The 15,052-nt window shown below is 46.8% G+C and overlaps 1 protein-coding gene across 1 annotated transcript in view; it reads left to right on the forward strand.

Annotated features, from left to right (window-relative positions):
• FAM193A (family with sequence similarity 193 member A) overlaps positions 1-15,052 on the forward strand; it is a 113,215-nt gene that overhangs the window by 5,258 nt on the left and 92,905 nt on the right. The window contains 1 exon segment of the mRNA XM_025887376.2: positions 7,363-7,608. Coding sequence (XP_025743161.2) covers positions 7,381-7,608 — 228 coding nt within the window. The 5' untranslated portion in view covers positions 7,363-7,380.

A 15,052-nucleotide genomic window follows, 5' to 3' on the forward strand; every position in this document is an offset into this window, starting at 1 on the left:
GAATGAAACTGGACCATTTCCTTATATCATACACAAAAACAGACTCAAAATGGATGAAAGAACTAAATGTGAGACAGGAATCCATCAAAATCCTAGAGGAGAACACAGGCAGCAACCTCTTCGACCTCTGCCACAGCAACTTCTTGCTAGACATATCTCCAAAGACAAGGGACACAAAGGCAAAGATAAACTCTTGGGACTTCAAAGATAAAAAGCTTTTGCACAGCAAAGGAAACAGTCCACAAAACCAAAAGACAACTGACAGAATGGGAGAAGATATTTATAAATGACATATCAGGTAAAGGGCTAGTATCCAAAATCTATAAAGAACTTACCAAAATCAACACCCAGAGAACAAATAATCCAATCAAGAAATGGGCAGAAGACATGAACAGACATTTTTCCAAAGAAGACCTCCAAATGGCCAACAGACACATGAAAAAGTGCTCAACATCGCTCGGCATCAGGGAAATACAAATCAAAACCTCAGTGAGATACCACCTCACAGCCGTCAGAATGGCTAAATTAACAAGTCAGGAAACGACAGATGTTGGCGGGGATGTGGAGAAAGGGGAACCCTCCTACACTGTTGGTGGGAATGCAAGCTGGTGCAGCCACTCTGGAAAACGGTATGAAGGTTCCTCAAAATTCGAAAAGAGAGCTACCCTATGACCCAGCAATTGCACTACTGGGTATTCACCACAAAGATACAAATGTAGGGATCCAAAGGGGTCCATGCACCCCGATGTTTATAGCAGCAATGTCCACAGTAGCCAAACTGTGGAAAGAGCCAAGATGTCCATCAACAGATGAATGGATAAAGAAGAGGTGGTCCATATACACACACACACACACACACACACACACACACACACACACACAATGGAATATTACAGCCACCAAAAATTTGAAATCTTGCCATTTGCTACAACGTGGATGGAACTAGAGGGTAGTATGCTAAGCGAAATAAGTCAATCAGAGAAAGACAATTATCGTATGATCTCACTGATATGTGGAATTTGAGAAACAAGGTGGAGGATCCTAGGGGAGGGGAGGAAAAAATGAAACAAGACGTTATCAGAGAGGGAGACAAACCATAAGAGACTTTTTTTTTAAAAGATTTTATTTCTTTATTTGAGAGAGAGAATGAGATAGAGCACGAGAGGGAAGAGGGTCAGAGGGAGAAGCAGACTCCCTGCCGAGCAGGGAGCCCGATGCGGGACTCGATCCCGGGACTCCAGGATCATGACCTGAGCCGAAGGCAGTTGCTTAACCAACTGAGCCACCCAGGCGTCCCCCATAAGAGACTCTTAATCTCAGGAAACAAGTGTTGCTGGAGGGGAGGGGGGAGAAGGGTGGGGGGAGGGGTGGCCGGATGATGGGACATTGGGGAGGGTATGTGCTACGGTGAGCGCTGTGTATTGTGTGTAAGACTGATGAATCACAGACGGTTACCCCTGACACAAATAGTACATTATATGTTAATAATAAAAAAAATGTAGCCTGTGACACTAAAGCAGCTACTCCGAATGGAAAAGTATAGCTCCCAGTTCAACAAATGGTAAAATAGAATCATAAAAAATACTCAGTTTTTAAAAAGTGGTAAAAGAGGAAAAGGAACAAAAACAAATGGGTCACTAGAAAAATAAAGAATTAGATGGTAAATTTAATAAACTTAACCGTATCCCATAATTGTATTTAGTATAAATGGTCTAAACATGTCAATTTTAAAAAGATTGTGAGATTGGGAAAAAATCAGGACACAACTATATGCTTTCTGCTATAACGTGCTTTAAACATAAAAATGCAAATAGGCTAAAAATAAAGTGATAGGGAAAGATATGCTTTGCTTATGCAAGTGAGAAGAAAGTTGGAGTGGCTATGTAGGTATCAGAAAAACAGATACCAGAGCAAAGAATATTGGCAGGGGTAAAGAGAGTAATGTCATACTGATACAGGGGTCAATTTATCGAGAGGACATAACAATCCTAAGTGTCTTTGCACCTAATAACAAAGCTTCCAAATATGTGGACAAAGAACTGATAGAACTTCAAGGAAAAGTAGACAAATAGAAAATTATGGTTGGAGATTTTAAGACCTCTCAATAATTGATAGAACAAGTAAACAGAAAATCCCTGAGGTTATAGAAGACGGATGACATTGTTAGCCAGCCTGGCCTGACAGATGTTTGTAGAACACTGCCCTATAATAGCAGCATGCTTACACTTTCTTTTAAGTAAATGTCGAACATTTACCAAAATAGACCATATTCTGAGCCATGAAAAGTCTTGATTAAGAATTAAAATTGTACAAAGCAGCTTCCCTGACTACTGGAATTATATTAGGAATCACTAGCAGAAAACCATACACATGAGGAAACCATACCACATGTTGAACGCTTATGAACCAAAGAAGAAATCAAGAGGGTGATTAGAAAGTATTTTGAACCTAATGAGAATGAAAACATAGCATATCAGTATTTGCAAAGCGCTGCCAATGCGCTGCTTATAGAGAGACTTACAGCAGTTGCCACCTCTTTATGCAGGCGAAAGGGCTGAATGACTTGGGCTTCCACCACAAGAAAGTAAAAAAATCGAAGAGCCAGTTGTACCCAAAGTAACCCAAAAAAGCTAAATAATATCATAAAAGCAAAAATCAACAAAACAAACATTTTTTAAATATGGAAAATCCATAAAACCAAAAGCTGATTTTTTTTTTTTTTTTTTTTTTTTTTTTTAAGTAGGCTCCACATCCAGTGTGGAGCCAGCGCGGAGCTTGAACTCACAGCCCTGAGGTCACGACCTGAGCTGAGATCAAGAGTTGGACGCTTAACCGACTGAGCCACCCAGGTGCCCCTAAAAGCTCTTTGAAGAGTAATAAAATTGATAAACCTTAAGCCAGGCCAAAGATTTGAATAAAATGCTTAAGACTGAAAAGATATTTAACATAATAAATCCTTAGGGAAAACCACAGTGAGGCAAGCACCACAAAGTCATTAAAATGGCTCACCACGTTGATGAGTATATGGATTAATTGGAACTCTCCAACACTGCTTTTTGGGAGAAATTTGGCAATTTCTTAGAAATTAGACATGTACCTACCATATGACTCAGTTATTCTATTCCTTGATATTTATGCAAGGAAAACAAAAGCATGTGTCCACCCCGAGATTCGTCCATGAGTGTTCGTAGCCGCTACTATTTGTAATAGCCAGAAACCGGAAATAAATGTGTCTGAATGGGAGGGTGGATAAACAAGTTGTGGCTTACCCACATAATGGAATACTCTCAGTGGTAAAAAGAAACCAACTCCTGATACATACCTGGGAATCATCTCCAAATGAAGATACTTGACGAAAGAAGCCAGACAAAAAGAGTATGTTGTGTGATACAACTTACATTCTTTTACTATTATTATTATTTTATTTGTTTGAGAGAGAGAGCCCAAACGGGGAGAGCGAGAAGGAGAAGCAGACTGCCTGCTGAGCGGGGAGCCGGAAATGGGCTCCATCCCAGGACCTGGGATCATGACCTGAGCCGAAGGAAGCCGCTTAACGACTGAGCCACCCAGGCGCCCCGACTTACATACAGTTCTAGAAGTTGCATAGTAATGGATAGAACTCAGTCCAGTGGTCACCTGTGAGTGGGGGTAGGAAGAGAGCGGTGTGAGGAGGAAGGGGGTACAGGGGCACAAGGAAACTTGGGGGGTAATGGTAATGTTCATTTTCTTGATAACTGTGGTTTCACAGGTGTGTATATGTATGTCAGGACTGTTCAGATTGAATTCTTCAGATATCTTCAGCTTATTGTACCTGGTTATACTTCAGTACAGCTGTAAATGCTTTTAAAAGAATCAGTGGAGTTTATATTTGTACCTCCCATTTTATCACAGGAGAGTAACCGTGCAGTGAGGCACGAGTATTTGGCTAATTTGAATTTTAATCAGGTGTTGTAGTATGCACATGTGCGTATCTTGTAGTAATCTGTTACTTGCTTCATCTGAGGCGTGAGTAGTAGAGGTTGCTACTAGCTTCATACGGGCACATTGGTCAAGTGTTGAAAAGTTTTGACTTTGGTTCAGGACATTGCCTACCCTCTCTCCATGGATCATCTGGTCTAGCTTCGTGGCTTTACATATCAAATGCCCTGGTGATCCCGAATGCTCTATCCCGCTGGAGCCTGTTCCCTGAGTGTCTTACTTGTGCAGAACGAGCCCACCACATTGCTTGGTTGTTTAACACAGACTTCATATGTACAACATCTACAGCAAACCCTTGGTTCTTGCCACTGCCCCAGCCTATCTGGCTGTGTTTGGCACCCCTGTTGGTGGCCTGCCCACTGCCCGGGCGGTCAGACCTGTCCTCATCACATCCTTGGGTCCATTGGCAGGAGAATCCTGTGGCTCTGCCTTCAGCACTCCTGAGTCTGACCGCTCTGTTCCTCCATGGCTCCTGCCTGTGCCTGGACCTGCCTGGAACAGCGTTACCTCTGCCAGACTTCATTTTTGACACAGTGAAGTTTCTTTTTCAGATGCCAGCTGGCTCGTACCTGCCCTTCCGAGAAACCTTCAGTCTCTTCCCCTGGCTCACAGCCTGGATGAGCAGCCCCCGCCTGCCCCCTTGCTCGGGCAGTGCCCCCCAGCCTTCATCTTGCCCTCCAGCCCGCAAACGCCCGCACTTGGTGCCTCTGCTTGCAGCTCTGTGTGTTTCTGTTCAGCCTCAGCTCTGCCTCACCCCTGTTAACATGCCTCCTCTTTGCAGATCTGCTCTGTACCCTCGCTGACTTGATTTTCTTCGTGGACTACTTACTGCCACTGGATGGCAGGTGCTTATGTCTGAGTTTGCCCATCTGATGTCTCTCTGGAGCCAGCAGGCCCTTTGGGCTATTCGCAGTTGCTTCTGTGATCTAACCTGTCAGGATGCCTGGCACAGCGTGTATTTCAAACGTTTATGGCAGAGGGCTTCCTCCTCTCAGGGCTCTTCCCTGCACTCGGTCCAGGGAAGACTTGTTTTCTGCCTTTTCTCCTCCGCTTGTCCCCAACATGTGCTTCCTTAGCAGTCTTGTCAGCTCTCTCTGATCTCCCGCCCCCATCTCATCTCTTCCCCACATACAGCCTCATGGCCCTGGTAGCACTTCCCCCTTCCCCCTCTGGCCTCCTGCCCCAGGGCCTTTCTATCTGCTCTCAGGAATGTCCCTCTCCCGGGTACCTCTGCGGGTACCTGTGCGGCTTCTACCAGTCCCAGACATCAGGTGTCTCCTCGAGGAAGTTCTCATTGGCTATCCTAAATGGGAAGGCACTGTCCCCAACCCCAGACACTCCTGCCTGCTCTATGTTTTTTTCCTTCTCAGTGATCACTGTCTAATGTTTGGTATTTTTTCCTTGTCTGATTAGTCTTTGTGTTTGACGGGGATATTAGTTCCCTGTGGGCAGAGAACTTTCTTTTAGTTATTGCTGTGTCCCCAGTGCTTGGACAAGTGCCTTGGCACATGGTGGCTCCCAATAAATACTGGACAGACGGGCTGACTGGTGGGCGGATGGACAGATGATCTGGAGCTGAACTGGTTACCCTCAGGTCAGCTCTGACTCTTGTAATCTCTGGCTTGGAGACTTTGTAACCTTGAAGCCCAGCAGCTCCTTTTCTGAAAGATCTGAAGGCTGTGGCTGTTCTATTGATGATGGGGTGTTTGTTTGTTTGTTTTTTTCCTAGGCTTAGGGACAAGAGATGGTTTTACTAAATAGGGTTAAATCAGTGTGATTTTGGAAATTGTCTAATTTCTACATCTTGGATCTGTTGGGACAGAGAAAGACCGCTCCTCTCACGGTATTCGTGGTTTGAGGAGTAGTCTGGAGCTTTCTAGAATATCACTCTCTGGGATATAGTACTCGGTTCCCTCGCCTCACAGCCCAGACATTCAAATGGCTGCTGAGCTGGGTTTGGTTAAATCCATGGAAGCTGCAGATGTGACAGGTGTAAGCAGTTTTGGTTACTGGATTATAAAAGCAGGTAAGAGTATATGTGCAAGTTGTACTGGTGCTGTTATTCACTCTTCTAGTTACTCATTTGTTCATTTATTCATTCAGCGTGTTCCCCCCCCCCCCCGCCATGTAAGCACCTGACCCACCTGCCAGCCATCCTGGGCTTTAGAGACGGAGCCTGGGGCTCTTGGGGGTGCTCGTTCAGCTGCAGAGCCAGTTGTGGAAAGGTACACTTGTAGTCCAGCTAATAAGCACAGCCAAACACCTACGTGAGCCTTGGTGCAGGAGAACAGGGAGAGAGCCGGGGGCCAAGGGAAGAGCTGGGCTGCTGTCTGGGCATAACTGGGTAAGGTATTGGAGGAGCCTCTGAGTGGAACTGGAGACTTTGTAAAATAACCTTCGCATTGGTCCTGGTCCACCTTTGCACCCGACGTGTACCATGGCTGGGGACAGCAGCAGACGCCTCGGGGATTTTTGTCACCTTGATCCCACATGTGCTCTGGCTTGGAACCTTAACAGAGTTGTGCCCGCCTCTGGAAGGCCATGCCCAGCTTCCCTGCTCACCTGCTGCTCAGGTGAACCTCTCTTGAACCTCTCTTCAGGATTCGCAGGATGGTTCCTCTGTGCAGACGACCCATCTTGGGCTCACATGGATTTGGATTAAAGTTTTGGCCCCTGCTTGCTAACCTTGTGACTCCAGGCCTGTTTTAAATCTGTGGAACTTGTTTGTGTGTTTTTAAGGCTAATTTTCCTTTTCCGATAGGGTGATTGATAATCTTTTGATGAGAATCGAGGGTAATGATCTTGCCTCTTACCTATTTGAAAAAGCAGACATTGAAATTGGGTAGCTGGAGATGAATTGAGCAGAAGTGATGCTGAGCCGGAAGGGAGACAGGGTCTTGGATGTGTGGTGCCACCAGACTCCTGATGTTTATCTTGCTTCTAGAACTGGAACACCACCTCTGACGTGGTTGGGATCTGTACACACACACTTAAGCCAGAATAACTGCCTTGGGTGTGAGCCCTTGTGTGCACACACCTCTGGAATAGTGGCTTTAAACTCTTCCGATAGTCAAGAGTCCTGGTGTCCTCCGTGTGAAAACTGAGATGGACACTTCTCAGCGTGTAGGGGGAGTAATACAAATATCTGGACGAAGGGGCTAATTGGACAGTTTTCTTTTACTAAGATATTCTTTATGGTCCTTCTCTTTATTCAAAGTATTAGGAGTTTCTAGTTTACTACTAGATACCGTTTTATTTAACAAATTCCCTATTTGATGCTTATGTAAACATGTACATTGTAATTTCAAAACTATATTGTATTTTTAAATGATCTTGGCTTTGTGGATCATGTTTTGAAAACAGAATTTTTTTTTTATATTCCAGACTCCTTTTAATTTTGGCATGAATCATAGAACACCACCCTACCCCGCTGGAGATTATTGTCTTCTGTGCAGAAGTGAGCGGAAAGACGCTTCGTTCTTAGAGAGTGGAATTAAGACTGCGAGCAAATTGGCCCTCTCCATGGCTCCCAAGGGCAACAGCGTGCTGCACCTGCCACTGTGGGTGTGCCCGGACTGCCGGCGGACTGTGGAAAAGGAGGAGAGGCACAGTGGCCTCGACCAGCCATCGGTGAGTGCCCAGGACAGAGTGCGTGGGCTTGTTGGCTTTCTTACCCTGTGGATCACAGAGCTAACTGGACAGTGAAATAATTAATTTGGGTTAGCTTTCTGGAAGGAAACTGCTCTTGTACCATCTTCTGGTCCCTTGCTCCACTCTCTGGGGTCTTCCTTTTGGTATTCTGTCCACACCTGCAGGAGGTAGTGGGGACCTGCCCTCCTTGGTCTCACAACTTGATCAGCAAGCTTACGGGGCTCAAAGGATGTCTTTTGGCTTTTTTTTTAGTCTGGCCTTTAGATTTCTTTGGCAATGCAGTTTGCTGGAAAGCTCAGAGGCTCTTAGAGTGTTTGGTCCTGGCCAGTTCCATGTGCTGGTATCTCACCTGAAATATTTTCCCAGACGCACTTCCCAAGTCTGGGTTTCCCCACCCTGTTTTTTCTTGATTTCTTGCCTCAGCTGAATGGAGGCATTCTTAAGGTCTTCAGGCTTACATGGGAAGGCCATAGCCTTAGTCAGCTCTTTGGCTCAGAGGTGTGTTAGTGGCTGTGGGCCTGAAGGGGCTTGTGAGTCTGCTCTTAAGGTTCTAGAAGGACCTGGCTTTTGCAAGCATATGCGGCCCCACATTCTAGGGCTTTTCTGTTCCTTTTATTTCTGCCTGTGAGCAGCTGTTTTCTGAGCTCTTGTCTTCTAATGCCTCACTATGCACAGCCGCCAACACCAGCGTCCACCACCAGCACACTCTCTTGTGCCCTGGGAGTGCTTGTCCGGGTCAGGTGTGCCGCCCTGCTGAATTAACTTCTCCCTCCTCTCTGGTCTCACTGGCCTCCCTCCCGCATGGTGCTACGCTGGAGACTTGTGTTCTAGGTTCCTTGAAGCCGGTGCCCAAATCATGTGCCAGTATCTGCACTGGGATTTGAACAGCTAAACCTTGGGATTGCATCGTTTATTGGGATACAAATGGATTTCTCACCCCACCTCCTCTCGGGTACCCCCTTCTCCTGTGTATTCACCTCAGGACTGCACATTCAACTTCTTCATTTTGCTTGTCTCCTTCCCTGGGATAGACCCTCCCAAGGGCAGCTCTTGTGTATTTTCTCACCAGGAACAGTGCATAGCCTGGCCTGTCTTAGGAAACCCAGTACTTGGGTTAATGAATGAATGAACATGGAAGTGAATAAACGTGGAGCCCCTCAGTAGGATTAAGAAGATGGCATAGTCAGTCTGAAGTGTTTCACCCTCACGTCTTCTTGCTTTTATCATTTGACTGTTTTGCTTTGTTTGCTTTCTGTGGCCTCTGAAAGCGTGTGATCTTTGCCCCGCTTTCACGGAAGGCGGCTGCGCGGCGCTGGCACTCTGGTTCCCCGCCCCAGCTTTCCGGCTTGTCCTCCCCGTGCGGCCCTGATCCTCTGTTGCAGCCTGACCTGCCTGTACGAGAGGGGCCGCCGTTGTTAAGCCTGGCTTTGGAGGCCAGTAGAAATAGGCACGATTTCCCGGAAGTTGTCCTGCTGCCATGGCAGCCTCATCCCGACTCCCCGCTTGTCCTGGATAACACCTTGTCAGACTTGGCTTTCTCTCATCAAAGTCACGCTGGGCGCCGCAGACGAGATGTTCGCCTATATTTGTAGACTTAGACCTTCTGCTACTTTTGTAAAGTTGGTGTCTTTGTCCAAGCTGGCTAAAATTGCTGGCCTTTTTTTAAAAAATGCGATATAATTTACATCTAGTAAAATTCTTTTAAAGTGTATATATAGTTCAGTGAGTTTTGACAAATTTTACAGTTGCGTAACCACCACTACTGCAGTTAAGATGTAGAACATTTCCATCACCCCAAAAGTTCCCCAGTCACGTTGGTAGGTCCCCCCCTGCCCCGTTTGTAACCCCTGACCTGATTTTTGTCCCCACGTTTTGCTTTCTCTAGAGTGTCACATAGACCCCTTCAACTGGGCATAATGCTTTTGAGAGCCATGCATCAATAGTTTGTACTCTCTATTGCTGAGTAAATTGTAGAGATGCACCCCGCTTTGTTTATCCATTCACCGCTGACGGATGTTTGGGCTGTTTCCAGATTCAGGCTGTTCTGCATAAAGCTGTGGGAAGCTTGTACAGGTCCTTCTCTGGACACTCTTTCTACATGTTGCTGGGCGATTTCCTTTTGTTGGCTAAGGACTTTTCGTCAGTGCTCATGAAGGATGTTCGCCTGAAGTCTTCTTGTCTTTAATGTCTTTCAGGGCCTCATATGATGAGTTGAGATGTGTTCCTGCTTCATCTCTTTTTTGGAGAGTTTGTGTAGAATTGGTATTAGTTCTTCCTTAAGTGTTGTTGGTTCTTGCTTTCTGTTTCTCTCAAACGGTTTGGTGGGATGCCAAGCAGCACATGGAGGAGATCGCAGGGCCCGGGGGTGCAGTTATTCAGCAGTCATGCACCCCACAAACCTGGGGGGCTGGGTCAGTCCGGTCAGCACTGGAGCCGGCCTGGCTTTGCTCTTGTTGCCCCACACGCTCACTTCTCTAGCGATGTGTGCTGCACCCTGGTGCTTGTGTGGGCCGGGGAGGGGTCTCCCTTCACATTCCCGCCCCCTTTGTGTGGTGGTGGGCCACCCTTATTCCCCTTCAGCACTAGCCTCCCACCATGGTGTTTTCCCTGCCTGGCTACCCCTCTGCCCACCCCTGTTCAGCCCGAACCTGGGGCAACCCTGTGCCTGGGGCATCGGGTGCAGTTCTCCCAGTGATCCGCACCCCCTCCCCCGATATAAGCTAGAGTCTGCCCGTATCTCTAGGGATCTTGGATGGGACACATCCCCTGCCGCCTCCCCAGGGTGGCTGACCTTTGTCTTTCTCCCACGATGGAGAGCTTGGTTCCCTCCTGTCAGTGGATCAGGCCTGTGCCCCAGGTGGAGGGCACCTGCCGCCCCCACAGCAGGAGCTGCTTCCTCCCAGAGAAGGGTTGGGCCCGGCAAGGTCACACTGGCCACACTCAACCTTAAAGGGCTCATTCCAAGTGTCGTTGTTTTCTGACCCACTTCAAAGGCTGTGTTCCTTCCTCTGCCAAAGGTGAAGCGGTGCATGTGTCCCCTTGTCCTCAGAGGGGCTCTGTGCATTTGTCCAGCTCTTATGGTCGCCTGAGCTCTCTGGTGGGCCCGGAGTTGGGAGTTTCTCATTGTCAGGATAGGAGCTCTGAGTTACACAGTGGAAGTGGAGCAGATTTGCTCTTTTCTAGGTAAGCATTCAGGTATTACAGATCCTGGTAGAATATCAGTAAAACTTTGCCCAGCACCCTGCCTTTACAGTTCGACGCTGTAGACTTCCTCCATTCCTAGACCTTGTCGTGCCTGGACACCCAGGAAGTCTTCCCTGCAGACATCCCGTTCACACCGGCAGGTCCTTCTGACTGCACTGTTCTCCTACCACAGCCAGAGTGCCAGGACTCAGCGTTGGCATCACTTGCTTGCAAAGCCCAAAGCCCCATGAGTCCTTTGCCTGGGACCTGGCTCAGCACTGCCCCTCCGTCCACCTGGTGGAGTGTTGTTGGGAACACCGCGGGCCTTGGCTCTCTGCTGCCCACTGACATCGTGGTTCCTGGCTGGGGATGGGCATCCAGTGTGTTGCTCTGGCTTTGTACCTGACCGCAAAAGGGCGTGAAGCTTCCCTTCTCCTTTCTTCCCAAACCCCACACACCCTCTTCGCCCTGCTCAGCTCAGCTGCTGCTGACCCTCACACTCCAGGGAAGGGATCGAAGTGGACACTCAGACCCTGGCCCCTCTACCGCTACAGTCGGGGGAGGCCCGCCTCCCTGGGGCTTTCAGGGGCCTCTCCTATTTGGTCTTCTCCAGGGCTTTGCTGCTTAGGTTAGTCTTTTCTCCTTATGCACCGTAGATCTTGTCTTCTGTCCTGGCTCATGCCCAAGAGAGTGCAGATGCTCTAGAATTGTCTGTTCTTCAAATAACCCGCCTCCGGCCTTGCAGTCCCTCCCGACTGCCACCGTCTCTCCCACTCCCGCTGAGCACATCTCTGGGAAACAAACTCCTGGTTCAGTTTCTTTCGTGGGTAAGAGGTTTTCCATTTCTTTTCCAGTGAGTTTTGGTGAATTATATTCTGAGAAATTGTTAAGAGTTCCTGGTATGAAATTGTGTGGAGGCCATGTCTTCACTTCTTATCGTACCTGCACATACAAATCTGATCCCTTACGTTTGTGCTTTCTCTTTCTTTTTGTGAACCAGTCTTGCTAGAAGTTCGTCAGTTTTGTCTTTTCAAAGAACTTTTTAACTTAAATCTCTCTCCTTTCTGTTTCATTAACTGCTGTTGTTGTGTGTGGTGTATGTAGACTTGATTAGTCCGTGCTGGGCACATGTGGTAAGTGTTCAGCAGCACAGCTGAAAGCAGAGCAGATCGGTCCCCTCTGACTTGTCTCCTCCTCATCCTCTGTCTTCCTGAGGCTTCCGGTGTGAGCAGATTCTCATCCGTTCCTCCAGAGATGTTCTCTTCTGTTTTGTGTATTGAAGGGTGGTGACGGCAAATACCACAGTGTCCTGCATTGTATTCAGCTGTCAGTAAGTGGAGACATGGGGTCTCTCCCCTTGTCCTTGGGAGAGGGGTATGGACTCCCTGGCAAGGTGGGGTGCACGTTGGTGGGGTGCTGTCCATTTCTAAGCCTCTTCCGAGGGCCGTTGACAGGTGTCCGGGGCACCTGTGCCGGGGTGCCAACTGCTTCGGGGGTTGCAGTCCTTGCTGATCTCACCTGGAGACTCGCGGGAGCCTGAGGCTGCTTGCGGGCAGGCAGGGAGACAGCCCTGTCCCACTTCCTGGCTTCCGGGCGAGGAGCCGCTGGGCCATCACCACGCAGTTCCTGCTGGTTGTGACCACACTCTGGTTTCTCCTCCTTTCTCGGTGGTTACTTGTCTGCCTTCCTGAGTTCTCACCCATCGTTCTTATTATTCTGCTCTGATATGTGCTGGAAACCTCTGATTACTACACTGGATTTTGAAATGTTAGTTGCATTGGCTCAATTTTAAGTATTATCCAATTTTCATTATTTCTGTTTTCAACCATGAATTGTTTAGAAGTATTTGTAAATACGCAAACAGATCTTTTGGATTGCTTTTAATCATTGACTTTTAACTTAATGCTGTTGGGTGTCGTGGTCTCTATTATAATGACGCCTCTCCAGTCGGTTGTACTGATACATGGTTAAGTTTTTCTGAATGTTCCATGTGCCCTTGAACATGTGTTCCCAGGATTTAGAGGACTCTTTTCCCCCATTAGATCACCCCGTTCATTGTGCTCCGCCCTTCCGTGTTTTTACTACTTCTTCGGTACTTCGTGTGTCAGTTTCCGAGTGAGGTCAGTCAAACTGTCCTCTGCGTGCGTGCTTGTCCTTTTATCCCTATAAATACTTTCATTTTTGCTCTACATTTTACAGCCGTGCTGGTGAATACATGTTAAAATGACTAAATCTTGATGTATTGTTCCTCTCTTGCACTGAAGCCATGTGCGGTTTCCCCGAAAGGACTGTTTTGGCAGAGCTCTGTGAGCCCCTCCCTCTCTTCCCCTCCTTTCATGTACTGTTATTTCGGGCTCTGGGTGTTGGTGTGTTTCCGGTGGTCTTGTGCAGATGGCATAAAGGTTGACTTAATTTGGTCTCGTCTGAGAGTCTACTTCTCAGCGGTGAAATCACTCTGTCCCTCGGCGACTAGGGCTGAGCTGTCTGGGTCACGACACGGCACCACCCTTAGCTCAGCCACCCTCTTGTGCCGCTCCCAGCCCTGCCCTTGTCCGTGGAGCTGACACCCTCCCGAAGTTCCGGGCACTCCCTCTCCTGCTCTTCTCTATCAGTCATGGCACCTGGGTACCTCTGCTCCTGAACAGTGCTGTCCAGTTTCCTGATGTTTTGAACTTCATAAAAATACCATACAGGACACATTATTTGGTGCCTGATTTATTTTGTTCAACATTATATCTGAGATTCATAAATGTAGTTTTTCTTTCATTTTCATTACTATATACTATCTGCCTTTTTGAATATACTACATTTTGGTTGTTTCCAAATTTCTCTGTTGTGAATGATGCTCTTGGAACACATGTTCACACATTCTGTTGTATGTCCATGTGGGAAAGGAATCATTGAGTCAGAGAGAAGTTATATAATTAACTGATTATAAGTTAAGATCAATAGCATATTTTTAAATGAAAACTATTTTCCAAAACACAAATAATTTCATGAATAGAGTAGCATTGTTTGATAAATCTTAGTGTTTGGATAATATAAGATAGCTAGACTCTCATATCTGCTTCTGTGTTCAGCTGTTGTTACAGGTTGTTTTGATTGAAGTATGTGAAGCAAGTAGTATGATAGCTTTTTCAGATGATGGTGGGTATTCTTTTCTGATACTGCTCCAAACCATGACAAGTAATGGTTTCTTAATGGTTAGTTGCAGTGTAGAGTATGAAACAGTATCGATGAATTTTTCCTGTGTGGTTAAAATACCTTGTCTGTCTTGCGTTCTGAATGAATATCTCACCCATTGATGATTTTGTAACAGCATTTGTAAAATAATGATTTACTGAGTTAGGCAGATCTTCCTGACACTGATACCTTTCATTATTCAGTATAAAAAAATTATATTTGTGGGGCGCATGGGTGCCTCAGTTGACTAAGCATCCAACTCTTGGTTTCGGCTCAGGTCGTGATCTCAGGGTCTTGGGATCCAGCCCCATGTCAGGTTCTGCGCTCAGCATGGAGTCCGCTCGGGCTTCTCTCTCCCTCTTCCTCTGCCCCTCCCCCTGCTCGTGCTCACTCGCTCGCTCTCTCAAGTAAATAAATAAAATATTTTTTAAAATTTTTTAAAAAGACTTTATTTATTTGTCAGAAAGAGAGCACAAGCAGGGGGAGCAGCAGCAGAGGGAGTAGCAGGCTTCCCACAGAGCAGGGAGCCCGATGCGGGACGTGATCCCAGAACCCTGGGACCATGACCTGAGCCGAAGGCAGACACTTACCCAACTGAACCACCCAAGCATCCCAGTAAATAAAATATTTAAAAGAAATTATATTTGTTATCACCACTACTCTCAACAGAAAAGTCTTTAAAGTGGAGAGGCTTTGGAGCCCACAGTGATGGGTACAAGTTTTCCAACCTTCTGATCTTTCCCAGAGGCTAGGCCACAAGTAGTGCCAGCTGTTTTCCTTGAAGTGCCAGGTTCATTCCATTCATTTTTGAGAAAATGTCCACTATCCAAGTCTGAATAACCGTAGTTTGGTATGTCAAGCGTTCCTAATGTGTCATGGTGGAAGTGGTTCATTCAGCTCACAGTACACGATGCTTTTATCAGGAACATTGCTGGAATGCTTCATGTGTACTTCCTTTTTCATCACATGGAATATTCAAAAGGCCTATGCTTGAGGGTTGAGATTTAATACAGTTAATGATTTTAATGCATCACAGGCATTCTTTAGTGGAACTTGC

Source organism: Callorhinus ursinus, unplaced genomic scaffold (genome assembly GCF_003265705.2).
Source record: "Callorhinus ursinus isolate GAN/ISIS: 27379988/994484 unplaced genomic scaffold, GSC_fseal_2.0 scaffold4, whole genome shotgun sequence".
In the NCBI taxonomy this organism is placed as follows: Eukaryota; Metazoa; Chordata; class Mammalia; order Carnivora; family Otariidae; genus Callorhinus; species Callorhinus ursinus.